The sequence below is a fragment of the Ornithorhynchus anatinus genome, chromosome 2 (assembly GCF_004115215.2).
Source record: "Ornithorhynchus anatinus isolate Pmale09 chromosome 2, mOrnAna1.pri.v4, whole genome shotgun sequence".
In the NCBI taxonomy this organism is placed as follows: domain Eukaryota; kingdom Metazoa; phylum Chordata; class Mammalia; order Monotremata; family Ornithorhynchidae; genus Ornithorhynchus; species Ornithorhynchus anatinus.
In genome coordinates, this window is record NC_041729.1 from 136443408 (window position 1) to 136470491 (window position 27084).

Sequence of the window (27084 nt, forward strand, 5' to 3'; positions counted from 1 at the left end):
TCTCCAAACTGGGGAAGGAGCCTGCGAGCTCCAACTAGGCCAACCTGATATCTCAGCGCTTAGAACAGCGCTGGGCACACCGTAAGCACTTCAGAGATGCCGTCATTATCCTTATGATGACAATTAATGGCACGTGTCCGCCGTGCGGACTGGGGCAGGTCCTTTCCTCTCCAAAATGGCGGCGGGGGGAGGAGGGGGTGTTGGGAGCGCGGCGGTCCGGGGGCGCGGGAGGACGAGCGGCCCGGGGTCGGGGGCTCCTCCCGCGTCCCCCCCGGAGGGGGTGCGGGGGTGCGGGGGGTTCGGCGCGGACCCCGAGGAGGCGGCGGCGGCGGCGGCTCCCACCTGGTCGATGTAGAGGCGGACGCGCCTCCTCAGCCGCTCCACGTTCATCGTCTCGCGGCGCCCGCGGGGGGAAGGGCGGGCGGCACCGCGCAGGCGCGCGGAGGCCGAACGGGAGGAGGGCGGCACCGCGCAGGCGCACCCGGCCCCTCTAACGGCCTCCCGCTCCCCCCTCCCCCCCGCCCTTCCGCGCAGGCGCACCGCCGCCCCTTCCCCGCCCGGGGTGTCGCCGGCCAAGGCGTCCGGCCCGGAAACGGGGCCCCGTCGCCTCGGGTTCCCGCCGCGCTCTCCGGCCTCCTCCGGGCCTCCTTCGGCTCGTTGTTTGGAAGTGGTATTTCATCCAGTCAAGGCATTCGCTCATTCTGCATTCGTTCGTTCAATCATTCTTTATTCATTCGTTCTATCATTCTTTATTCATTTGTTCTTCATTCACTCGCTCTTCATTCATTCATTCATTCGCTCTTCATTCGTTCATTCGCTCTTCATTCATTCATTCGCTCTTCGTTCATTCGCTCTTCGTTCATTCACTCTTCATTCATTCACTCTTCATTCATTCAATCATTCACTCTTCATTCATTAACTCTTCATTCATTTGCTCCTCAATCATTCACTCTTCATTCATTCATTCATTCGCTCTTCAAGCCTTCTCTCTTCATTCTTTCACTGATCATTCATTCATTTGATCTTCATTCATTCACTCGTCACTCATTCATTCACTCATTCGCTCTTCATTCATTCATTCGATATACATTCGCTCTTCATTCATTCACTCATCATTCATTCATTCACTCGTCATTCATTCATTCATTTGATCTTCATTCATTCATTCATTCATTTGATCTTCATTCACTCACTCGTCATTCATTCATTTGATCTTCATTCATTCACTCGTCATTCAGTCATTTGATCTTCATTCATTCACTCGTCATTCATTCATTCATTCTTCATTCATTCTTCATTCCTTCGCTCTTCATTCACTCATCTATTCTTCATTCATTCATCCACCCACTCACTCTTCATTCAGTCACTCACTTTTCATGAAGCAGCGTGGCTCAGTGGAAAGACCCCAGGCCTGGGAGTCAGAAGTCATGGGTTCAAATTCCAGTTCTGCCGCTTCTCAGCTGTGTGACTGTGGGCAAGTTACTTCACTTCTCTGGGCCTCAGTTCCCTCATCTGTAAAGTGGGGATGAAGACCGTGAGTCTCATGTGGGACAACCTGATTGCCATGTATCTGCCCCAGAGCATAGAACAGTGCTCTGCACGTAGTAAGCGCTTAACAAATACCAACATTATTTTAGTAAGCACTTAACAAATACCATCATCATTATTATTTTTTTTAAGTGCTCACTATGTGTGGAGCACTGTTCTAAGCACTGATGCATCCATCCATCTATTCATTCATCCATTCATCCATCCATCCATCCATCCATCCATCCATCCATCCATCCATCCATCCAATTATATTTATAGAGTGCATTTATTGTGGGCAGAGCACTGTACTAGGTGCTTGGGAAAGCACACTACAGCATTAAAGAGAGACAATCCCTATTTGTTAAATGCTTACTATGTGCCAGGCACTGTTCTAAGCGCTGGGGTGGATACAAGTTACTTAGGTTGGACACAGTCCCTGCCCCACAAAAGGGGGTCACAGGTTTAATCCCCATTTTACAGAGGAGGAAACGGAGGCCCAGAGAAGTGAAGTGACTTGCCCATGGTCACCCAGCAGACAAATGGTGGAGCCAGGATTAGAACCCAGGTCCTTCTGACTCCCAGGCCCATGCTCTATAATAATAATGATATTTGTTAAATGCTTACTATGTGCCGAGCACTGTTCTAAGCTCTGGGGTAGATACAAGCTGATCGGATCGTCCCACGTGGGGCTCACCGTCTTCGTCCCCATTTGACAGACGAGGTCACTGAGGCACAGAGAAGTGAAGTGACTTGCCCACAGTCACACAGCTGACAAGGGGCAGAGTTGGGATTCGAACCCATGACCTCCGACTCCCAAACCCGAGCTCTTTCCACTGGGCCACGCTGAATTCCCTATTAAACTGCTTGTCATGAGGGAATCGGTCGATAGTGATTATTGAGTGCTTACCGTGTGCAGAACATTGTGTCAAGATCTTGGGAGAGTACTATAGAGAAGCAGCGTGGCTCAGTGGAAAGAGCCCGGTCTTGGGAGTCAGAGATCATGGGTTCGAATCCCGACTCTGCCCCTTGTCAGTGCCTCAGTTCCCTCATCTGTAAAATGGGGATGAAGACTGTGAGCCTCACGTGGGACAACCTGATTACCCTGTATCTACCCCAGCGCTTAGAACAGTGCTCGGCACATAGCGCTTAACAAATACCAACATAATTATTATTATTAGACACGATCACTCCTGTGAAGGAGCTTGGAATCAAGTCGGGGAGACAGAAATTAAGAAGATTCCAAGTAGGAAAACAACGGAGTATAGGGATATGTGAAGCATATCCCTGAAGCAGGGAAGCAGCGTGGCTCAGTGGAAAGGGCCCGGGCTTGGGAGTCAGAGGTCACGGGTTCGAACCCCGCCTCCGCCGCTGGTCAGTTGTGTGACCGTGGGCAAGTCACTTCACTTCTCTGGGCCTCAGTTCCCTCATCTGTAAAATGGGGATTAAGGCTGTGAGCCTCAAGTGGGACAACCTGATGACCCTGTATCTCCCCCAGAGCTTAGAACAGTGCCCGGCACATAGTAAGCGCTTAACAAATACCAACATTATTATATGGGCTTGAGTCTTGTGGGAGGGGGTGGAGTGAGGATTCATTCATTCCTTCGTTTGGCTGTATTTACTGAGCGCTGACCATGTGCAGAGCACTGTACTTGGGAGAGTACAAGACAACGATAAACCGTTCCATTCCCTGTCAACAACCAGGCAGGAGGGGGAGAGACAGTCATCAATACAAATCAATAAAAATTCAGATACGTACAGTGGGGCTGGAAGGGGGGGAAGAACAAAGCCAGCAAGTCAGGGCGACGCGGAAGGGAGCGGGAGAGGAGGAGAGCGGGGCTTAGTCAGGGAAGGCGTCCCGGAGGAGACGTCTCTCCCAGGAAGGCTTTGAAAGGGGGGAGATTAATAGTCTGTGGGATTTGAGGAAGGAGGGCGTTCCAGGTCAGAGGCAGGACGTGGGCGAGGGGTCGGCCGTGAGACAGATTCACTCATTCAATAGTATTTATTGAGCGCTTACTATGAGCAGAGCACTGTACTAAGCGCTTGGAATGGACAAATCGGTAACAGATAGAGACAGTCCCTGCCCTCTGACGGTCTTACAGTCTAATCGGGGGAGACGGGCAGACAAGAACAATGGCAATAAACAGAATCAAGGGGATGGATGAACGTCTCATTAAAACAATAGCAAATAAATAGAATCAGGGTGATGTACATATTAACAAATAGGGTGATGAAGATATATACAGTTGAGCGGACGAGTACGGTGCTGAGGGGAGGGGAAGGGAGAGGGGGAGGAGCAGAGGGAAAGGGGGCAGAAGAGGGTTTAACTGCGGAGAGGTGAAGCGGGGGGGTAGAGGGAGCAGAGGGAAAAGGGGAGCTCAGTCTGGGAAGGCCTCTTGGAGGAGGTGAGCTTTAAGTAGGGTTTTGAAGAGGGGAAGAGAATGAGTTTGGCGGAGGTGAGGAGGGAGGGCGTTCCGGGACAGCGGGAGGACGTGGGCCGGGGGTCGACGGCGGGATAGGGTGGGGACGGTGAGGAGGTGGGCGGCAGAGGAGCGGAGCGTGCGGGGTGGGCGGTGGAAAGAGAGAAGGGAGGAGAGGTAGGAAGGGGCGAGGCGATGGAGAGCCTCGAAACCTAGAGTGAGGAGTTTTTGTTTGGAGCGGAGGTCGATGGGCAACCACTGGAGGTGTTTAAGAAGGGGAGTGACAGGCCCAGAACGTTTCTGCAGGAAGATGAGCCGGGCAGTGGAGTGAAGAATAGACTGAGAAGCAGCGTGGTGCAGTGGAAAGAGCGCGGGCTTGGGAGTCAGAGTTCATGGGTTCGAATCCCGGCTCCGCCACTTGCCAGCTGTGTGACTTTGGGCAAGTCACTTAACTTCTCTGTGCCTCAGTTACCTCATCTGTAAAATGGGGATTAAAACTGTGAGCCCCACGTGGGACAACCTGATTACCTTGTATCCCCCAGCGCTTAGAACAGTGCTTTGCACACAGTAAGCGCTTAACAAATACCACCATTTATTTAGACTGGAGCGGGGCGAGAGAGGAGGAAGGGATCAGGGTGCTGTACATCTCATTAACGAAATAAATAGGGTGATGAAGAGATATACAGTCGAGCGGACGAGTACGGCGCTGAGCGGATGGGATGGGAGAGGGGGAGGAGCAGAGGAAGAGGGGGGGAAGAGGGTTTAGCTGCGGAGAGGTGAAGGCGGGGGTAGAGGGAGCAGAGGGAAAAGGGGAGGTCAGTCTGGGAAGGCCTCTTGGAGGAGGTGAGGGATTTGAAGAGGGGAAGAGAATGAGTCTGGCGGAGGTGAGGAGGGAGGGCGTTCCGGGACAGCGGGAGGACGTGGGCCCGGGGTCGACGGCGGGATAGGCGAGAACGGGGGACAGTGAGGAGGTGGGCGGCCGAGGAGCGGAGCGTGCGGGTTGGGCGGTGGAAAGAGAGAAGGGAGGAGAGGTAGGAAGGGGCGAGGGGATGGAGAACCTTGAAGCCTAGAGTGAGAGATGAGACGGAGGCACAGCCAGAAGGTGAGCATTTGAGGAGTATAAAGTGTGTGGGCGGGGTTGTAGTAGGAGAGTAGCCAAGTGAGGTAAAAATAATAATACTGATGGTTTTTATTAAGTGCTTACTATGTGCCAAGCACTGTTCTAAGCCCTGGGGTAGATACAAGGTCATCAGGTCGTCCCATGTGGGGCTCACAGGCTCAATCTCGAGAAGCAGCGTGGCTCAGTGGAAAGAGCCTGGGCTTGGGAGTCAGAGTTCATGGGTTTGAATCCCAACTCTGCCCCTTGTCAGCTGTGTGACTGCGGGCAAGTCACTTCACTCCTCTGGGCCTCAGTGACCTCATCTGGAAAATGGGGATTAACTGCCAGCCTCACGTGGGACGACCCGATTACCCTGTATCTCCTCCAGCGCTTAGAACGGTGCTCGGCACATAGTCAGCGCTTAACAGATACCAACATATTAACAGAGGAGGTGACCGAGGCACAGAGAAGCCAAGGTTCTTGTGGCGGAGGCGGGATCAGAACCCGTGACCTCTGACTCCCAAGCGCGGGCTCTTGCACCTCGGTCAGGCTGCTTCTCACTAGGCCAAGCTGCTTCTCAGCAGGTAGGAGGGGGGCGAGGTGATGGATGCTTTAAAGCCAACGGTGAGGGGTTTTTGTTCGATGCGGAGGTGGAGGGGCAACCCCCGGAGTTTTTGAGGAGCGGGATGACGTCTCCCGAATGTTTCTGTAGAAAAATGAGCCGGGCAGCGGAGTGAGGTGTGGACCGGAGTGGGATGGCTAAGTGAGTGCCTTAAAGCCGATGGTGAGCACTTTCTGTTACAGGCCAGATGGATGGGGAATAATAATAATGAGGGCATTTGCTAAGCGCTTACTAGGAGAAGCAGCGTGGGTCAGGGGAAAGAGCACGGGCTTTGGAGTCAGAGGTCATGGGTTCGAATCCCGGCTCTGCCCCTTGTCAGCTGTGTGATTGTGGGCAAGTCACTTCACTTCTCGGTGCCTCAGTTACCTCATCTGTAAAATAGGGATTAAGACTGTGAGCCCCACGTGGGACGACCTGATTCCCCTGTGTCTACCCCAGCGTTTAGAACGGTGCTCTGCACATAGTAAACGCTTAACAAATACCAACATTATTATTATTATTATTATGTGCAAAGTGCTGTTCTAAGCGCTGATCATTGGAGGATTTGGAGGAGTGGGAAAAATGCTGCAGGCAGCAGAGTGAAGTCTGGATTTGAGAGGACGACAGTGTGACCTAGTGGAAAGAGCCTGGGCCCGGAAAGCAGAGGACCTGGCTTCTAATCCCGGCTCTTCCACCTACCTGTGGTGTGACTTCTCTGTGCCTCAGTTCCCTCATCTGGAAAATGGACGTTCGATATCGTTTCTCCCTCCTACTTAGACTGCGAGCCCCGGGTGGGACGTTATCAGTCTGTATCCAGCCCAGGACCGAATTTAAGTGGTTGGTACCTAATAAGCGCCGACGAATACTCTGCACCCACGACGTGCTCAGTAGATAATAACGTTGGTATTTGTTAAGCGCTTACTATGTGCAGAGCACCGTTCTTAGCGCTGGGGTAGATACAGAGTAATCAGGTTGTCCCACGTGAGGCTCATAGTCTTAATCCCCATTTTATTTTACAGATGAGGGAACTGAGGCCCAGAGAAGGGAAGTGACTTGCCCACAGTCACCCAGCTGACAAGTGGCAGAGCCGGGAGTCGAACTCATGACCTCCGACTCCGAAGCCCAGGCTCTTTTCCACCGAGCCACGCTGCTTCGAATGAACGAAATACCACAGTTATTTTCACTGTCGGGGAGGAAGCCGCCGCGGGAGTCGAGGTGGGATACGATAAATGCCACCGCGGGGCTTTGCGCTCATTCATTCGTTCATCGAGCCGTATTTATTGAGCACTCACTGTGTGCGGAGCGCTGTCCTAAGCGCTCGGGAGGGTGCGACGCGCCGACAGGCGGGCACATTCCCCGCCTCCGACGAGCTCGCGGTCTAGACGGGAGAGGTTAATATAAAATAAATGACAAATAGGTACCTGAGTGGATGTGGGGTTGGGAGGCGGGGATGGATAAAGGGAGCAGGTCAGGCCGACGCAGAAGGGAGTGGGGGAAGAGGAGAGGAGGGCTTAGTCGGGGAAGGCCTCCGGGAGGAGACGGGCCTTCGATGAGGCTTTGAAACGGTGGAGGGAGACGCGGTCTCTCCGACATGAGGAGGGAGGGCGTTCCAGGCCAGGGGCAGGATGCGGGCGAGGGGTCGGCGGGGAGATGGACGGGATCGGGGCACGGCGAGAAGGTTGGCATTAGAGCAGCAGGGCGTGCGGACTGGGTCGGAGGAGGAGAGAAGCCAGGAGAGGTCGGAGGGGGCAAGGGGATCGACTGGAAGGGGATCGAATCGATCGATCGAGCGCGTTGTGGGCAGGGAACGTCTCCCAACTCGGTTCTGCTGGACTCTCCTAAACACTTAGTACGGCGCTCTGTACACAGTAAGCGCTTCTCCCCTCTCCCCCACCCCCTGCATCTCTCAGTTGTTCCGCTGTCTGTCCCCTCCACCCCGTTTAGAGCCCGTTGTCGGGCAGGGATGGTCTCTATCTGCTGCCAAATTGTACACTCCAAGCGCTTAGTACGGTGCTGTGCACAGAGGAAGCGCTCAATAGATGATCATCCCCTTGATTCTATTTATTGCTATTGTTTTTGTCTGTCCGTCTCCCCCGATTAGACCGTAAGCCCGTCAAAGGGCAGGGACTGTCTCTATGAGAAGCAGCGTGGCTCGGTGGAAAGAGCACGGGCTTCGGAGTCAGAGGTCATGGGTTCGAACCCCGGCTCTGCCACTTGTCAGCTGTGTGACCGTGGGCGAGTCACTTCACTTCTCTGGGCCTCAGTTCCCTCATCTGGAAAATGGGGATTAAGACTGTGAGCCCCACGTGGGACAACCCGATTCCCCTGTGTCTACCCCAGCGCTTAGGACGGTGCTCGGCACATAGTAAGCGCTTAACAAATACCAACGTTATTATTATTATCTGTTACCGATTTGTACATTCCAAGTGCTTAGTACAGTGCTCTGCACATAGCAAGCGCTCAATAAATACTACTGAATGAGTATTGAATGAATAAATACGATCGAATCAAGGAATCTCTCCCTCCACCCAGTTCCCACGGAGACAAGCCCCGGGGGGAGATACAAGCTAATCAGTGATTCCGCAGGGGCTGAGAGATGGGATTCCCCCAAAAATAACAACCCAAATCCCTGATCAGGAAAGGCCCTTAGGGAGTAGGAATTTGTAAGGGCAGGATCCTGGCACACCCCCCCCCCCCCTTTAATTTGGCCTGATCAGTTTTATGTTAATTGGCTTTAATGTCTCCCTTTGATTCATTCGTTATTTAGTGAGCACTTACTGTGTGCAGAGCACTGCACTAACCGCTTGGGAAGTACACTTCAGCAACAGAGAGAGACCATCCCTGCGGGTTCACAGTCGAGAAGGGGGCAGACAGATAGCAAAATAATAATAATGTTGGTATTTGTTAAGCGCTTACTATGTGCAGAGCACTGTTCTAAGCGCTGGGGGAGATCCAGGGTCAGCGGGTTGTACTGCATGAGGCTCACGGTCTTCATTCCCATTTTACAGGTGAGATAACTGAGGCACAGAGAAGGTAAGTGACTCGCCCACAGTCACACAGCTGCCAAGTGGCAGAGCCGGGATTCGAACCCACGATCTCTGACTCCAAAGCCCGGGCTCTTTCCACTGAGCCACGCTGCTTCTCTACTTGAGACTGTGGACCCCCCCCCCCCCCCACGTGGGACAGGGACTGTGTCCAACCTGAATGGCTCTTAGTACAGCGCCTGGAGCTTAGTAAGTGCTTAACAAATACCATTTAAATCAATTTAAACCCATTGAAATTACAATGGAGAGGAAATGGTGATGATGAAGCCCCAGCCCGGGAAACAGAAGACCGCCCCCCCCCCACCTCTTGCCTGCTGTGTGACGTTGGGCAGGCTACTGAACATTTCTTGTCCTCGCTTCCTCGACTGCAAAATGGGGATTCGATACCTGTTCATTCAATGGTATTTATTGAGCGCTTACTACGTGCAGAGCACAGAACGGACAATTCGGCAACAGATTGAGACCATCCCGGCCCAGTGACGGGCTTACCCGTTCTCCCTCTTACTTAGACTGTAAGCCCCAGGTGGGAGGGGGACTTTCATTCAATAGTATTTATCGAGCGCTTACTAGGTGCAGAGCACTGTACTAAGCGCTTGGAATGAACAAGTCGGCCACAGATAGAGACGGTCCCTGCCGTTTGACGGGCTTACGGTCTAATCGACGGGCTTACAGTCTAATCGACTTCACCCCATCTGATTAACTTGTAATAATAATAAGAAGAATTGTGGCATCTGTTAGGCGCTTACTGCGTGCCAGGCACTGTACGCTAAGCGCTGGGGTGGATAGAAGCCAACGGGGATAGACGCAGTCCCTGTCCCTCCTGGAGCTCTCGGCCTTAATTCCCATTTTAATAATAATAATAATGTTGGTATTTGTTAAGCGCTTACTATGTGCCGAGCACTGTTCTAAGCGCTGGGGTAGACATAGGGGAATCAGGTTGTCCCACGTGGGGCTCACATTTTACAGCTGAGGGAACTGAGAACTGAAGTGACTTTTCCCAGGGCACACAGCGGACAAGTGGAGGACCCAGGATAATAATAATAATAATAATGTTGGTTTTTGTTAAGCGCTTACTATGTGCAGAGCACTGTTCTAAGCGCCGGGGTAGATACAGGGTCATCAGGTCGGCCCACGTGAGGCTCACGGTTAATCCCCAAGTAGAGAAGCAGCGTGGCTCAGTGGAAAGAGGCCGGGCTTTGGAGTCAGAGATCGTGGGTTCGAATCCCGGCTCTGCCACTTGGCAGCTGTGTGACTGTGCTCCGTCGCTCCGAAAGACGCCACTCTGAGTGGAGACATTTGGCCCTCCAAGGACCACTCCGGTTTCATTTGCTTAGGATCGACTGAGCCCCTTCTCCCCCTCTGGCCTCAAACCCCCTTGCCCGGCTCCAGAGCACACTCGCCGCCCCCGACCGATTACAGAGGGCAACCCTCAGGCTTTTTCAAACCAGGCGTTACTTGCCATCCCCCTTGATCGCTAGCCCTCTTCCCGGTCCGCCTGCGGTCGGCCTCTCTCCCCCGCGTATTCATCCCACGCCACCCCACCCCTCGCCCTGCTAGCAAGGCTCCGCGCAACAGCGGACACACACGCACACAAAACCCTCTTTCCCCTCCCGATAAGACAAAAAAGCAAAACCCCCAAACCGGCTGACAGCGATGGGGACAGACCTCCGACTCCCCGGAGAAGTATTTCCCATTTGGGGGAATCCGGAACATTGGCGTGAATGGAAATCTACTGGGGCTTAGTAACGATTCCGATACTACGGGCGATGGGTCCGTGCAGTCGATACGGTCTAAGCGGATCAGAGACAGTCCCCGTCCCGGCGCGAGGGAGCTTTCCCTCCTGAAAGCTCGCCTCCTCCGGGAGGCCTTCCCGGCCTGAGCCCCCCTTTCCCTCTGCTCCCCCTCCCCTTGACCCCGACTCCCTCCCTCTGCTCCGTCCCCCTCCCCGCCCCGCAGCACTCGTGTGTATATATGTACACGTTTATGATCTTATTTATTAATGATATGCATATTGCTATAATTCTACTTATTTATATTGAAGCTGTCGATGCCTGTTTGCTTGTTTTGCTGTCTCCCCGCTTTTAGACTGCGAGCCCGCTGTGGGCAGGGTCTGCCTCTCTTTGTTGCCGAACTGTATTTTCCAAGCGCTCGGTACAGCGCCCTGCACACAGGAAGCGCTCAATAGATACGACCGAACGAATGAAGGACGGGTATCTTAGCTCTTTTTTGCAGATAAGGAAACAGAGGCCCGGAGAAGTTAAGTAACTTGTCCAAAAACCCGCAGGTGAGTGGCGGAGCCGGGATCAGAACTCAGGTCCTCTACTCCCAGGCCTGGGCTCTTGACACGAGGCAGGAAAACCCAGAGGCCATTAATAATGATGTTGGTAATTGTTAAGCGCTTACTATGTGCAGAGCACTGTTCGAAGCGCTGAGATAGATTCAGGGTCATCAGGTTGTCCCACGTGAGGCTCACGGTCTTAATCCCCATTTTACGGATGAAGTAACTGAGGCACAGAGAAGTAAAGTGACTCGCCCACGGTCACACAGCTGACAAGCGGCAGAGCCGGGACTCGAACCCGTGACCTCTGACTTCCAAGCCCGGGCTCTTTCCACTGAGCCACGCTGCTTCTTATTTATTAACATAAATAAGGAGTTGTACTGAATTCCTACTTTGTGCAAAAAACTGAGATGCCGCGAAGCTTTAAGAAGACAAGGTCCTTGGCCTTGAGTTTACGGTCTGATGGGGAAATGGTACCTCGGTGCAGCTCAGCCTAGTGGGAAGGGCGCGGGCCTGGAAGTCAGAGGATCTGGGTTCTAATCCCGACCCCGCCACTCGTCTGCTCAAGAACCTCAGGGCGAGTCACTTGGCTTCTCTGTGCCTCGGTTCCCTCATCTGCAAAATGGGGATTCGGTACCCGTTCTCCCTCCTTCCTATTTCTCCGGAGAAGACACGAACGCTAGGAAAAGCCCAGGGAAAAGGTGGAAGAGGCGGATCGGCGGCTAGACGGACGGAGACCGTAACGAAGGATAACGGAAGAACCTTCAGCAAGATCGCGGATCACGCCGGAGGACGGGACGTTCTGGACAAAGCATATCCGTGGAGTCGCCGTGAATCGGAAACGACTCGACGGCACTTAATAAATAATAATCTCCCTTCTCCAAACACGAGCTCTGTGTGGGACCTGATTATCTTGGGTTTAGTACAGCGGTTGGCACGTAGGAAGTGCTTAATAAATACCACTTTGATTATTTAACTGCTCCAATCGCGAGCACGTACACCGGACCGCGCCTGCCACGGCCTCTTCCCATCCGTGGAAAAACGTGGCGTCCAACGGCTTACGGTCGATTCGGACGGGGACGGTGCCACGTTGCTCCTTTATCGCCGAGCAGCAGGTTCCTCACTCCCACGCCTAACAGGAGCCCTCCCCAAATTCCCCCGATCCCGGGCAGAGCCGGAATTTGCAGGTTTTGACAGGACGCGCCCTAAACCAGGCTGACCAACGGTCCGTCGAGCGCGGACGTGGTCTCTGACATCTCCCCGGTCCCCCCAAATGATGGTTGAAGCGCTGTTTTCCTCCGACCCCTGCTCTTACGACGCAACCGGATAGCTCCATGAACGCGATATTATTCACAGTAACAGCCCGTGGATACAGAACCAACGCTAAACCTCGGCTTGTTGCCCTACGACTCTCTGAAAATGACTTTTTGAAAACGGGTGGAAAAAACCACGCCCGCCATCACCCCTCCCCAACTTCGATCCAATTGGCCCTGCCCTTCTTCAGTGGTCTTCATTCATTCGATCCTATTTATTGAGCGCTTACGATGTGCAGAGCACTGTACTAAGCGCTGGGAATGTCCAATCTGGCAACAGATAGAGACCATCCCTGCCCCAAGACGGGCTCACGGTCTAAACGGGGGAGACAGGCAGCAAAACAGAACAAGTAGCCTTCCAGCGGGCAACCTGGGGATTGAAATCTCCAGATGACCTGTGGGTCTTCACCCGCCTGCTTCTGCTTAGGGCAGAGACGCCAAGCAATCCCTGATTTCCTGGATCGGGGTCCTGATCGCTTAGAATAATATATTTGTCAAGCGCCTACCACGTGCCAAGCACCGTTCTAAGCGCCGGAGGAGATACGAGGTCATCAGATGGTCCCACGTGGGGCACCCCGTCTTCATCCCCATTTTACAGGTGAGGGGACTGAGGCACAGAGAAGCGAAGTGGGTTGCCCAAGATCACACGGCAGACACGTGGCGGAGCCGGGATTAGAACCCACGGCCTCCGACTCCCAAGCCCGGGCTCTTCCAACTGAGTCACGCCGCCTCTCTATTGACCCCGGATTTTCCAAGCCCCAGCTCGGACGTTTGGCCACTCTCCCGGTCGTCCGGGGCCAATCCGTGGCGGGCGGGGATGGTAATAATAATAATGTTGGTATCTGATAAGCGCCTACCATGTGCCGAGCACCGTTCTAAGCGCTGGGGGAGATACAGGGTCATCGGGTTGTCCCACTTGAGGCTCACAGGCTTCATCCCCATTTTCCAGATGAGGTCACCGAGGCCCAGAGAAGTGAAGTGACTGGCCCGCAGTCACACAGCTGACAAGGGGCGGAGCGGAGATTCAAACCCATGACCTCTGACTCCCAAGCCCGGGCTCTTTCCGCAGAGCCGCGCCGCTTGTACGTTCTGGCACGTTCCCAGGTGCGGCAGCGGGACCGGGGCAGGCAATATGCTCCCCCCCCGCCGGGGCTCCCCGCCTCTCGGCAAGCTACGGGGCGCAAGGCCGGGGCCTGCTGGGGATGGGGCACGTGGGAGCCTCTTGCTCGTGGCCGGAAGGGGCGGTTCTGATGACCGGCCCCAGTCCCCCGTGTACCTTCGGCCCTTAAAATAATAAGAGCGATGGCATTTGCTCAGCGCTTCCTCTGTGCCGAGCACTCTTCTAAGCACTGGGGAGGAGACAAGGTGAGCAGACCGTCCCCCGTGGGGCTCGCGGTCTCGGTCCCCATTCCGCAGATGAGGTAACCGAGGCCCAGGGAGGTGAAGCGACTTGCCCCAAGTCACTCGGCCGACGAGACGCGGAACCGGGAGGTGAACCCACGACCTGCGACGCCCGAGCCCGGGCTTCTTCCACCGGGCCACGCTGCTTCCTCCGAGGCTCCCTTCCATTTTCAAGAATGACCCCAGGGTCCGACGAGAACCAGGACAGAGTCACTTACCAAATAGAAATAGAGCTTTATTGGGGGGCCGCCGCTCCTTCAGGGTAAGGGAGCTGACTGCGCCCCAGAGAGGCCACTGTCGTGGTCGGGGGCGGGGGGGGACGACCAACGGATGACCTCGCTCCAAGCCCCCCCGGGGCCGGGCCAGGGGGACCGGACCGAGGATGAGACGGACGGGGCGGGCCGCCGGTCACCGGGGCGGGGGCGTCCGTCACAGGCTCAGGAGCTTCTCGTTGAGAGCGATCTGGGACTGGGTCAGGTTCGCCAGGTAGGTCACCATCAGGAGGTCCTGGGGGAGGAGGCCGACGGTTAGAGACGGGAAGGAAAGAGGCGAGGAAAGGGCGGCAGGGAGCCGCCGAGGCCGCGGAAGCCAAGGCGATCGGCGTTCTCATCGTCATCACTGAGCGCTTCCCGCGTACGGGGCACTGCTCGGTTGTCGGCTTTTCATTTTGTTTTAATGGTACTTATTTGGCAGCCTGTGCCAGGAACTGTACTGAGTTCCGGAGCCGACGTTGCCATTGTTCTTGTCTGTCCGTCTCCCCCGATTAGACCGTGAGCCCGTCAGACGGCACGGACCGTCTCTATCTGTTGCCGACTTGTTCATTCCAAGCGCTCAGTACGGTGCTCTGCACATAGTAAGCGCTCAATAAATACTATTGAATGAATGAATGAAGTGAATCCATTGGGTCACGGTCCCTGTCCCACACGCGGCGCGGAGTCCTAATTTCCGTTTTTCAGACGAGGTAACGGAGACCGGCCCCCCCCAAGCCCGTCATAATAATGACGTTGGTATCTGTTAAGCGCTTACTGTGTGCCGAGCAGCGTTCTAACCACTGGGGTAGATGATAATGTTGGTATTTGTTAAGCGCTTACTAGGTGCAGGGCACCGTTCTAAGCGCTGGGGTAGATACAGGGTCATCGGGTTGCCCCACGTGAGGCTCACAGTTAATCCCCATTTTAAAGATGAGGTCACTGAGGCCCAGAGAAGTGAAGTGACTTGCCCACAGTCACACAGCTGAGAAATGGCAGAGTCGGGATACAGGGTCATCGGGTTGTCCCACGTGGGGCTCACGGTCATCTCCCCCCCCATTTTCCAGATGAGGTCACTGAGGCCCAGTGAAGTGACTTGCCCAAGGTCACCCAGCTGACAAGTGGCAGAGCGGGGATTAGAACCCGCGACCTCTGACTCCCGACTTTCCCTTAAGCCGCGCTGCTTCTCCGTCATCCCCGCGGGTGGGACCTGGCCACCGGCTCAACCTCCCCGACCCCTCCGCGACGAAGCCCGCTTTCCCTTCTGGAAAACCGAGCCGCTGCGGGGCGGTGGGGGGAGGTGGGTTTATACAGGAGGGCAGATCTGTCTTTCCACCAGAGGCAGTCATCCCCCCCGCCCAGACGCGGCGCCCCAGCCCTCCGCACAGGGCGAGCGCCCAACCGACAACGCTCCTCCCCCTCCCCACGGCCCGGAGCTTCTCCGCTCCGCGTCTCCGCGGCGGGAAGGAGGCGGCGGCGGAGCCCACTCACGTTGATGTTGCTGTTCAGCATGGTCTCGAAGTCCTCGGGAGTGATCTTGGGCACCTGGTTAACCAGGTCCATCAAGAAACGGCCCACGGTGTTGTCGGCGGAGACCTTCCCGGACTGAACCGGAGAGACGGGATTGAAGATCCCCGCGCGGCGGAGGCCGAGGCCACGGAGCCTCGCCTTCCCCCTCCCGCCCCGCGGCCCGGGCCCGCCTCACCAGCACGTCCTCGGCGTACTGCAGCACGGTGCTCAGGGCGTCCTGGATCCTGGCCGAGGCCGTCCCCACCTGCTGCAGGTCGCTCGACAGCCCGATCACCCGGTTGGGACTGAAACACGTCTTCATGATCAGGTCGACTGAGGACGGGGAAGAGAGCGGCTGGGGGACCGGGACGGCGGGTCCGGGGCCCCGGCGGAGGAGCTCGCCGGAGACACGGGTGCTCGTCGGCGCTGAGACCTCGATCCCGCTCGCCGCCTCGGCCGGTATTTCCCGAGCGCCCCCGGCTCCGGGGGGCCGGCCTGGCACCGCCCGGTCGACTCAGACCCGCCCGGGGCCCGGCTCTTCGGACAAACGGCTGTCGGGGATGAGGCAGGCAGCCAAGTGAGGTGGGACGGGGGTGGGGGGAATGAATCGTCTAAGGGGGGGCGGCGGCGGCCTTTAAAGGGGCGGACGGGGAGTGAAGAGATCAAAGGAAAACAATAGGCTCCGCTCCTCCTCGCGGGAGGAAGCAAGCAAGGGGAATTTAACGCCCCCTTGCCACAAACCGGAGCCGCGACCCCAAGGGAAGAGAGGCTTGATTTTCTCCCTTAGGCCGAGCAGGAAGGAGACGAGCCAGGGGAAATTACTGCACCCAAGGCCTATGAGATGATCTCCTATAGGCCTGGGGCATTCGCTCTTTAAATCAGAAAACGGTCCTCAGCAGTCAGGGGCCAACTCCGGGAGGAGGTTAGGTCTCCTCAATGCGACTCCGGACGACGGGGACGGGCGGCTCCGCCGGGCCCAAGGGGGTCCCGCCGGTCACCGGCTCAGAGGCCGGGCCCGTCCCGTCGCCACCACGAACGAGAGCCCCGGCTGAGAGCGGAGAGGGAGGTTCGCTTACTGCCTATCCGCTCGGTGTCGTAGTAGACGTACTTCACCGTCAGGGGCGTGAACATCACCCCCATCGTCTTCCCGGGGACGCCCATCGAAGCACTACCAAGACAAAAAAAGCCCTTTATATTAACGATAATCATCATCCTAACTATGGCATCTGTTAAGCGCTTACTACGTGCCAGGCCCTGGCCCAAGAGCTGGGGCAGATACAGGGTCATCAGACTGTCCCACGCGGGGCGCACACTTGCCGGAGGAGCCTACGCGAAACCCGGTGGAGGGCGGGGGGCCAGAGAACATTCGATGACTTTTTCTTTGGCCCACGCTTTTCTCTCAAGACTCCATCTTCGAGTCAGCGGAGTCGCGCCGGGGAAGGGCCGAAGAGGCGACCGAAGGTCCCCTGCGGCCGCCCGCTTCCTCCCTTACCTGATGTAGGCTTTGATGCTCATGCGGCTGTTCTGGAGGCTGGTGTCCACGGTGAGGTGGATGGGGTTGGGAGCCTCCCGGCTGTAATACTCGTGGATGAGCACCGAGTGCTCCGTGATGTCGTGGCCCGTGGCGTACCTTCGAAACGGAACCCGGAGGCGCTTGGGGTCAGCGCGGTCGCCCCCGCCGACCCCGGGAAGCGCACCGGATCCATCGGCGGCGTTTACCGGGCGCTTCCCGCCGGCGGGGCACCGGGCGGGGGGCCGGGGAGGGCGCGACCGAGTTGGGAGACACGTTCTCCGCCCGCGACGGGCTCGCGATCCACCGGTGATATTTCTCGGGTGCTTACCGCGAGCCGAACGGCAAAGATAACGACGACGGTGCGTGTTGAGCGCTTACCGTGTGCCGAGCACTGTTCTAAGCGCTGGGGGAGATGCAGGGTCATCGGGTGGTCCCAGGTGGGGCTCACAGTCTCCCCCCCCCCCATTTTACAGATGAGGGGACTGAGGCCCGGAGAAGTGAAGCGACCTGCCCCAGGTCACGCAGCAGACAAGTGGCGGAGCCGGGATCGGAACCCACGTCCTCTGACTCCCAAGCCCTTTCCATTAAGCCAGGCTGCTTCTGGCGATGGCACTTGTTAAGTGCTCACCATGTGCCAAGCACTGTCCTGAGTGCTGCGGTAGATAGAAGGTAATCAGGTTGGACACAGTCCCCGTCCCGCGGGGTGGGGGCTCAGACCCTCACCCCCATTTTACGGACGAGGGAACTGCTGCACGCAAGTGACTTGCTCAAGTTCGCACGACAGACAGGTGGCGGGGTCAGGATCAGAACCCGGATCCTCCTGACCGCCAGGCCCGAGCTCCAGCCACTAAGCCACGCTGTGCTCTTGGGAGGTTATCACTCAACAGAGGTGGCGGAGCGTCCCTATCGACGCTTCGGGGAACAAGTTCGAGAAACACGGCTCGGCGGCGTCCGCATCTCCAGACTCCGACCGGAGGGGCTCAGCGCATCGAACATTTCGTTCGCTCACACCCTCGACTATTTATCGAGAGCTCACTGCGTCCCGAGCACTGTACCGAGCGCTGGGGAGAGAACTGTGAAACATCCCCTGCCCACGAGGTGCTTTTAGCCCAGAGGGAGACAGACATTAATATGGATAAAGTACAGATACGTACGTCCGTAAGCTGGAGTCGGCTACTGAATGAGGGTGGGAGGCAGAGGGAAATAATAATAATAATGATAATAATAATGTTGGTACTTGTTAAGCGCTTACTATGGGCAGAGCACTGTTCGAAGTGCTGGGGGAGATACGGGGTCATCAGGTTGTCCCATGTGAGGCTCACAGTCTTCATCCCCATTTTCCAGATGAGGTAACTGAAGCCCAAAGAAATGAAGTGACTTGCCCACAGTCACACGGCTGGGATTCGAACCCATGACCTCTGACTCCCAAGCCCGGGCTCTTTCCAAACCCGCCCCGGGCTTATCTGAGGGCAGGCGTTTTCAGAATACTAATAATCACGGTATTCCTTAAGCACTGTCCTAAGCGCTGGGGTTGATACAAGGTCATCGGGTCGTCCCACGTGGGGCCTTGAGGCCCAAAGAAGTGAAGCGACTTGTCCAAAGCCACACGGCTGCTTTAGTAGCCGAGTCGGGATTAGAACCCGCGGCCTGCGACTCCCAAGCCCGGGGCTCTTTCCTCCGAGCTCCCGACTTACCAGCCCAGGATGAGCTCGCTCGGAGAGACTTTCTTGTGCAGTTCGTACATGTTCTTGGCGAACTCCATGTCCACGGCCACCTGGGGAGCCAAGGAGGGGCGCGTGGGGACGGGCGCCTCGGCCCCCCGTCGGGACCCCCGAGGGGAGGAAGACGCGGGGGGTGGAGAGGACGGCGGGGGTCGCGCACCCCGTCGGCGGGCCCGCCGACCCCGAGACGCCACGCGGCAGACCATGAGCACGTCGGGGTGGGGGGAGAAGGTGACATTTCGCCGAGCCGATTCGACCCTCGGCGTGGGAGGAAACGGCCACGCGGCCCCTCCGGCAGGCTCACCTCGTCCTCGGACTCGTTGTGCGGCACCGAAAAGCAGTTGGTAACTTCCACCGAGTGCTTGTCGATCGTCCCTGGGGGGGAGAACCGACCGTCGGTTAGCCGCCGCTCGCCGCGATTTACCGGGGGCTCGGCGTGGGCAGAAAATCGGACACGGAGTGGGTAGACACGGTCCCCGCCCACCGTCGACGGCGTTCGTTTACGAAGCCCCGACTACGTGCAGAGCACCGTACCAAGCGCTTGGGAAAGTAAAATACAAGAGAGTTGGCCGACCTGCCCGAAATGACGAGTTTACGGTCTAGAGGGGGAGATTTTAGTATAAAAAAATCACAGTGTGTGAGTGGGGTGGATATCACACTCCCGCAGATCACAGATTCGAGCGCGCAGACGATGCCGAAGGGAGGGGGAGCCGGGGAAGACCTCCCGGAGATGTGACCTCATCAATATTAATGTTGGTATTTGGTGAGCGCTTACTATATGCCGAGCACTGTCCTAAGCGCTGGGGTAGACACAAGGCAATGAGGTTGTCCCACGTGAGGCTCGCGGCCTTCCTCCCCATTTGACAGATGAGGTCGCTGAGGCACCGAGAAGCGACCTGCCCAAAGCTGACAGGCGGCGGAGTTGGGATTTGAACCCACGACCTCGGACTCCCAAGCCCGGGCTCCCTCCCCTGAGCCACGCTGCTTCGCATCGGGCTTCGGAGGCGGGAAGAGTGGCGGTCCGGCGACTACGGAGGGGCCGGGCCAGAGGGAGGACGACGGAAAGGGGTCGGCGGCAAGGGAGATCGGACGGGGGCACGGCGAGCGACGCGGCGGGAGAGGAGCGGAGAGGGAGCACCGCCCGGCCGAGCGGAAAGAGCCCGGGCCTCCGAGTCAGAGGACCGAAATTCTAATCCTCCCTCTGCCTGCCGTGTGACCCTGTGCAAGTCACTTCCCTGGGCCTCGCTCACCTCGCCGGCAAAACGGGGATTAAGACCCCGAGCCCCGTGCAGGACAGTGTGCCTAACGATAATGGTGGTATTTGTTAAGCGCTTACTATGTGCAAAGCACTGTTCTAAGCGCTGGGGGGATACAGGGGGATCAGACTGTCCCACGTGGGGCTCACAGTTTTAATCCCCATTTGACGGACAAGGTATCTGAGGCACAGAGAAGTGAAGTGACTCGCCCACAGTCACACAGCTGGCACGCGGCAGAGCCGGGATGCGAACCCTTGACCTCCGACTCCCAAGCCCGGGCTCTTTCCACTGAGCCACGCTGCAGCGGACGGAGCCTTGCCGGGGGAGGGGGGCCGAGAGGGACGTGGGTTCTAATCCCGGCTCTGCCGTGGGACCTTGGGCAAGCCGCTTCACTTCTCTGGGCCACGGTTACCTCCCCGGTCAAACGGGGATGAGGACCGCGAGCCGCACCCGGGACAGGGGACCGCGTCCGACCCCATCGATCCGCACGTGCCCCGGCACTCAGAGGGGCAGGGGACGCCCAGCACGCACTTAACAAAGACCGGCGGCGACGGCCGGCCCCGTCATCCGGCGTCGGCCGCAGCATTTAGTGCAGTGCTTGGCGCGGAGTAAGCGCTCGAAAACAAAGTATCGTCTACAGGAGGGGCAAAACAGTAAAAGAGATTAGGGACGGGGAAACTGTCGGTTCTAAGGCTACGTACGAGACTGTGAGCGCGTTTCTGGCACGCTCCGCTCCTCCGCCGCCCACCTCCTCACCGTCCCCCGTTCGCGCCCGTCCCGCCGTCGACCCCCGGCCCGCGTCCTCCCGCGGTCCCGGAACGCCCTCCCTCCTCACCTCCGCCGAACTCACTCGCTTCCCCTCTTCCAAGCCCTACTTACGGCTCACCTCCTCCAAGAGGCCTTCCCAGACTGAGCCTCCCTTTCCCTCTGCTCCTTCTCCCCTCCCCATTCCCCCTTCTCCCACCCCCTGCTCTTCCCCCTTCCCCTCCCCACAGCACTGTGCATATTTGTATATGTTTATCACTCTATTTTATTAACGATTCTATTCTTTAAATTGATGCTATGGATGCCCGTTTGCTTGTTTTGCTGTCTCCCCCCTCTTCTGGACCGTGAGCCCGGTGTGGGCAGGGATTGTCTCCCTTTATTCCCGAATCGCGCTTTCCAAGCGCTTAGCACAGTGCTCTGTACCCGGTAGGCGCTCAATAAACACGACTGAACGAATAAATCCCTTCCAAGCATTTGGTACAGCGCTGGGCACCCGGTAGGCACTCAATAAATACGAATGAATCCTTTCCAAGCGCTTACTACAGCGCTGGGCATCCAGTAGGGACTCAAATACGAATGAATGAATCCTTTCTAAATGCTTAGTACAGTTGCTCTGTACAGTGCTCAATAGATACAACTGAATGAATGAATCCTTTCCAAGCGCTGAGTGAGCACTCAATAAATACGAATGAATGAATGAATCTTTTCCAAGCGCTGAGTACAGTGCTTGGGCACCCAATAAGCACTCAATAAATACGAATGGATGAATGAATCCTTTCCAAGCGCCGAGTAGAGGGCTCTGCCCACAGAAGGCGCTGAATAAATACGACTGAATGGATGGCCGATGCGTGGGGTGTGTATGTACGTGTGGAGTGTGTATGTGTGTGGGGTGTGTGGAGTGTATATGTGCGTGGTGTGTGGGATATGTATGCGTGTACATGTGGGGTCTGTATGGTGTGGGGGGGGGGTCTATCTGTGAGGTGTGTATGGTGTGCGTGTCCATGGTGTGTGTGGGGTGTGTATGTGTGGAGTGTGTATGGTGTGCATATGTGCGTGATGTGTGTGGGGTATGTGTGCGTGTACATGTGGGGTGTGCGGGGTGTGTATGGTGTGTGTGGGGGTCTATCTGTATGGGGGTGGGAGGTGTGTATGGTATGTGTGTCCATGGTGTGTGTGGGGTGTATATGTGTGGGGTGTGTATGGTGTGCATATGTGCGTGATGTGTGTGGGGTATGTATGCGTGGACATGTGGGGTGTGTATGTACGTGGGGTGTGTGTGGGGGGTGGGGGTGGGGTCTGAGTGGGGGTGTGTATGGTATGTGTGTCCATAGTGTGCATGGTGTGCGTGTCCATGGTGTGTGTGGGGTGTGTACGTGTGGGGTATGTGTGTGGGGTATGTATGTGTGGACATGTGGGGTGTGTATGGTGTGTGGGGGGGTATATCTGTGTGGGGGTGTGTATGTGGGGGGGGTGTGTGTCCATGGTGTGTGTGTATGGTGTGTATCTGTGGGGTGTGTATGGTGTGCATATGTGCGTGGTGTGTGTGAGGTATGTATGCGTGTACATGTGGGGTGTGCGGGGTGTGTATGGTGTGTGTGGGGGTCTATCTGTGTGGGGGTGGGAGGTGTGTATGGTATGTGTGTCCATAGTGTGTGTGGTGTGCGTGTCCATGGTGTGTGTGGGGTGTGTATGTGTGGGGTGTGTATGGTGTGCATATGTGCGTGATGTGTGGGGGGTATGTATGCGTGGACATGTGGGGTGTGCGGGGTGTGTATGGTGTGTGTGGGGGTCTATCTGTGTGGGGGTGGGGGGTGTGTATGGTATGTGTGTCCATAGTGTGTGTGGTGTGCGTGTCCATGGTGTGTGTGGGGTGTGTATGTGTGGGGTGTGTATGGTGTGCATATGTGCGTGATGTGTGGGGGGTATGTATGCGTGGACATGTGGGGTGTGTATGGTGTGTGTGTGGGGGGTCTGTGTGGGGGTGTGTATGTGAGGTGTGTATGGTGTGTGTGTCCATAGTGTGCGTGTCCATGGTGTGTGTGGGGTGTGTACGTGTGGGGTATGTGTGTGGGGTATGTATGCGTGGACATGTGGGGTGTGTACGGTGTGTATGGTGTGTGGGGTGTGTATGGTGTGTGGGGGGGTATATCTGTGTGGGGGTGTGTATGTGTGTGGTGTGTGTGTATGGTGTGTATCTGTGGGGTGTGTATGGTGTGCATATGTGCGTGGTGTGTGGGGGGTATGTATGCGTGGACATATGGAGTGTGTACGGTGTGTACGTATGTGGGGTGTATCTGTGTGGGGGTGTGGATGTGAGGAGTGTGTGTGGGGTGTGTGTGCGGGGTGTGTGCGGCGTGCGCGTCCAGAGGCGGGGTTCTGACCGAGCAGGGTCCCGATGACGCGTGCGGCCCCCTCGTTGCGGCGCTCGTAGCTGTCCACGATGGAGGCGAGGATGACCGGGTGCAGCCGCACCACGCGCCCGCCGGGGAACGGGCCGCCCAGCGCCGGGCCCGACGGCACCCCAGGGGCCGGGCCCGGGCCCGCCGACCCCGCCGACCCCGCCGCCGCCGCCCCCGGAACCGCCACCGCCGCCGCCTCAGGAGCCGGAGCCGCCGGAGCCGGGGGGGCGGCCGGAGCCGCGGGGGCAGCCGGAGCCGCCGGACCCGCCGCCGCCGCCGCCGCCATCTTGCCGAGGGAGAGAGGGAGAGAGAGCGACGGCCGGCGCCGCCCTCCCATTGGCCGCGAGGACCCCACGTGACCCCCTCGGCGCACGGCGACGACGTCACGAGCCCGATCACCGCCCCCGCCGCGCGGATTGGGCGAGAGGCCCGGCGGGGGGGGGGGGGCGGGCCCTGACGCGTCACTTCCGGCTGACGCCTGGGCGGGGGAGGGGCGCGGCCCTGCAGGGCCCTGCCCCACAGGCCTCTGGGAGAACCGTTTTTGATGATGGAGTTGGCAGCCTTCATCACCATTTGACATATGAGATCCCTGAGGCACTCATAATAATAATAATAATAATGTTTTTAAAGCACCATTCTAAGCATTGGGATAGATACAAGTTAATCAGATTGTCCCATGTGGGGCTCACAGACTTCATCTCCCTTTGACAGATGAGGTCCCTGAGGCACTATTAATAATAATAATAACAATAATAAAAATAATAATAATAATGACGATGGTGTTTTTTTAAGCACTCAACTGTGCCAAGCACCGTTCTAAGCACTGGGATAGATACAAGTTAATCGGGTTGTCCCATGTGGGGCTCACAGACTTCATCTCCCTTTGACAGAGGAGGTCCCTGAGGCACTATTAATAATAATAATAATAATAATGGTGACTTTTTTAAGCACTTAACTATGGGCTAAGCACTGTTCTAAGCACTGGGGTAGATACAAGCTAATCAGGTTGTCCCACATTGAGCTCAGAGACTTCATCTCCCTTTGACAGATGAGGGAACTGAGGCACTATTAATAATAATAATAATAATAATAGCAATGGTGATTTTTTTAAGCACTTAAATATGTGCCAAGCACTGTTCTAAGCGTTGGCAGAGATGCACGGTCAGCAGGTGGCCCCACATGGGGCTCACAGCCTTAGGTACTATTAATAATAATAATAATAATAATGATGGTGCTATTTTTTAAGCACTTAACTGTGCCAAGCACTGTTCTAAGCGCTGGGGGAGATACAAGTTAATCAGATTGTCCCACATGGGGCTCACAGACTTCATCTCCCTTTGACAGATGAGGGAACTGAGGCACTATTAATAATAATAGTAATAATAACGATGGTGATATTTTTTAAGCACTTAACTATGTGCCAAGCACTGTTCTAAGCCCTGGGATAGATACAAGCTAATCAGATTGTCCCACATGGGGCTCACAGACTTCATCTCCCTTTGACAGATGAGGGAACTGATGCATAGTTAATAATAATAATGATAATAATGGTATCAAGCGCTTCCTATGTGCCAAGCCCGATTCCGAGCGCTGGGGGAGATAGAAGGTAATGAGGTTGTCCCGTGTGAGGCTCACAGTCTTCATCCCCATTTGCCAGATGAGGGAACTGAGGCCCAGAGAAGTGAAGGGACTGGCCCAAGATCACACAGCAGACAAGTGGCAGAGTCGGAATTAGAACCCACGACCTCTGACTCTCAGGCCCGGCCTCTTTCCACTGAGCCACGCTGCTTCTCTGTGCAGAGCACTGTACTGAGTGCTTGGAACGTACAATTGGGCAACGGAGACAATCCCTGCCCAATGTCGGGCTCACAGTCTAATCGGGGGAGACAGATGGACAGAAACAAAATAAATAGAATGAAGGGGATGTACATCTCATTAACAAAATAAATCGGGTAATAAAAATCTATCCAAATGAGCACAGGGCTGAGGGGAGGGGAAGGGAGAGGGGGAGGAGCAGAGGGAAAGGGGGGAAAGGGGGCTAAGCTGAGGGGAGGTGAAGGGGGGGCAGAGAGGGAACAGGGGGAAAAGGGGAAGCTCAGTCTGGGAAGGCCTCTTGGAGGAGGTGAGCTCTCAGGAGGGCTTGGAAGAGGGGAGGAGAATCAGTTTGGCGGTGGTGAGGAGGGAGGGCGTTCCGGGACCGCTGGAGGACGTGGGCCGGGGGTCGACGACGGGATAGGCGAGGACGGGGGACGGTGAGGAGGTGGGCGGCGGAGGAGCGGAGTGTACCAGGTGTACATAAGTGCCAAAGGGTTGGAGGTGAGGTTGTGGGCTCGCATTCATTCATTCTTTCAATCGTATTTATTGAGCGCTTACTGTGTGCAGAGCCCTGTACTAAGCGCTTGGGAAAGTACAATACAGGAATAAAGAGAGACAATCCCTGCCTACAACAAGCTTACAGCCTGGGGGGCGGAGGGGAACCTGTCTACCAAGTCTGCTATATTGTACTCTCCCTGGTGCTCAGTACAGTGTTCTGCGTATAATTAGCGCTCAATCAATACCATTAATTGATCGACTGATAATAATAATCATGGCATTTGTGAAGCACTTATTATGTGCCAAGCACTGTTCTAAGCACTGGGGGGGGGAATCCAAGGTGATCAGGTTATCCCACATGGGCCTCACAGTCTTCATCCCCATTTTACAGATGAGGGAATGAGGCTCAGAGAAGTGAAGTGACTTGCCCAAAGTCACCCAGATGACAAGTGGCGGAGTCGGGATTGGAACCCATGACCTCTGACTCCCAAGCCCGGGCTCTTTCCACTGAGCCACGCTGCTTCTATTATAGCCACTCCACAGACTTGCTTCTGGGGACGCCCAGAAGAGGAATAGAAAGAGTAGTGATATTATGGCAAGGCACAGCGTGGCCTAGTGGAAAGAGCCCAAGCCTGGGAGTCAGAGGACCTGGGTTCCAATCCCACCTCTGCCATATCTAGACTGTGAGCCCGTTGGGTGACTTGCTCGAGGTCACACAGCAGATGAATGGTGGAGCTGGGATTAGAACCCATGACCTTCTGACTCCCAGGCCCGCGCTCTGCCCACTGGGCCAGACTCCTTCCTCATAATAATAAGTACTATTATTATTATTATTATTATCGTTGTTAAAGCCACGGGGAAGGGAGCTGGCTGGGCTGGAACAGAGGCCGGAAAGGGGAGACCCCGGATGAAGTGGGGAGACCAATGTCAAGCTTGATTTGGGATATCAAAATTAAATTCAAGAGATAGTAATCTGGTAATCACCCTGATCTCTCTCCCTCGCTGCAGTCTCTCATTTCCTCTTCATGACATCTCTCCTTGGATGTCCTCCCGTCACCTCAGGCTTAAAAGGTCCAAAACAGAGCTCCTTATCTTCCCACCCAAACCCTGACTTTCGACTCCCCCGTGACTTTTCCATCTCTGTAGACGGCACCACCATCCTTCCCGCCTCACAAGCCCCTAACCTTGGCGTTCTCCTTGACCGCTCTCTCTCATTCAACCCGCCTAGTCGATCGGTCACTGAATCCTGTCCGTCCCACCTTGAAAACCGCTAAAATCCGTCCTTTCCTCTCCATCTAAACTGCTATCGTGTTAATCCGATCACTCATCTTGTCCCGCCTGGATAACTTCGTCGGCTTCCTTGCTGACCTCCCGGCCTCCTGCCTCTCCCCACTCCAGTCCACACTTCACTCCGCTGCCCGGATTATCTTTCTACGGAAACGTTGAGGACGTGTCACCCCGCTCCTCAAGAACCTCCAGGGGTTGCCCATCCCTCACCGTTGGCTTTAAAGCATCCATCCCCTCGCCCCCTCTACCTCACCTCGCTCCTCTCCTACTACGACCCAGCCTGCCCACCTTCTCGCTGTGCCTCCGTCTCGCCGCCGACGCCTCGTCCACGTCCTGCCTCTGGCCCGGAACCCCCTCCCTCCTCAAATCCGACAGAGGGTGACTCTCCCC

The 27084-nt window shown here is 56.1% G+C and overlaps 2 protein-coding genes across 2 annotated transcripts in view; both read right to left on the reverse strand.

The window, feature by feature from the left end:
- CDC16 (cell division cycle 16) overlaps window positions 1-436 on the reverse strand; it is a 45732-nt gene extending 45296 nt beyond the window's left edge. The window contains exon 1 of the mRNA XM_029056104.2: window positions 343-436. Within this exon, the coding sequence (XP_028911937.1) occupies window positions 343-390 (48 nt within the window). The 5' untranslated portion in view covers window positions 391-436. The remainder of the gene's footprint in view (window positions 1-342) is intronic.
- A 13461-nt stretch (window positions 437-13897) lies between these two features.
- Window positions 13898-23380, reverse strand: EIF3F (eukaryotic translation initiation factor 3 subunit F). Its single transcript, XM_029046593.1, has 8 exons — window positions 23077-23380; window positions 18979-19049; window positions 18648-18727; window positions 16933-17070; window positions 16517-16608; window positions 15637-15773; window positions 15423-15536; window positions 13898-14190 (listed from the first exon to the last, which is right to left on the reverse strand). Exons 1-8 carry the CDS (start codon window positions 23378-23380, stop codon window positions 14113-14115), a joined length of 1014 nt encoding a protein of 337 aa, XP_028902426.1. The 3' UTR covers window positions 13898-14112.
- Window positions 23381-27084: the final 3704 nt, after the last annotated feature.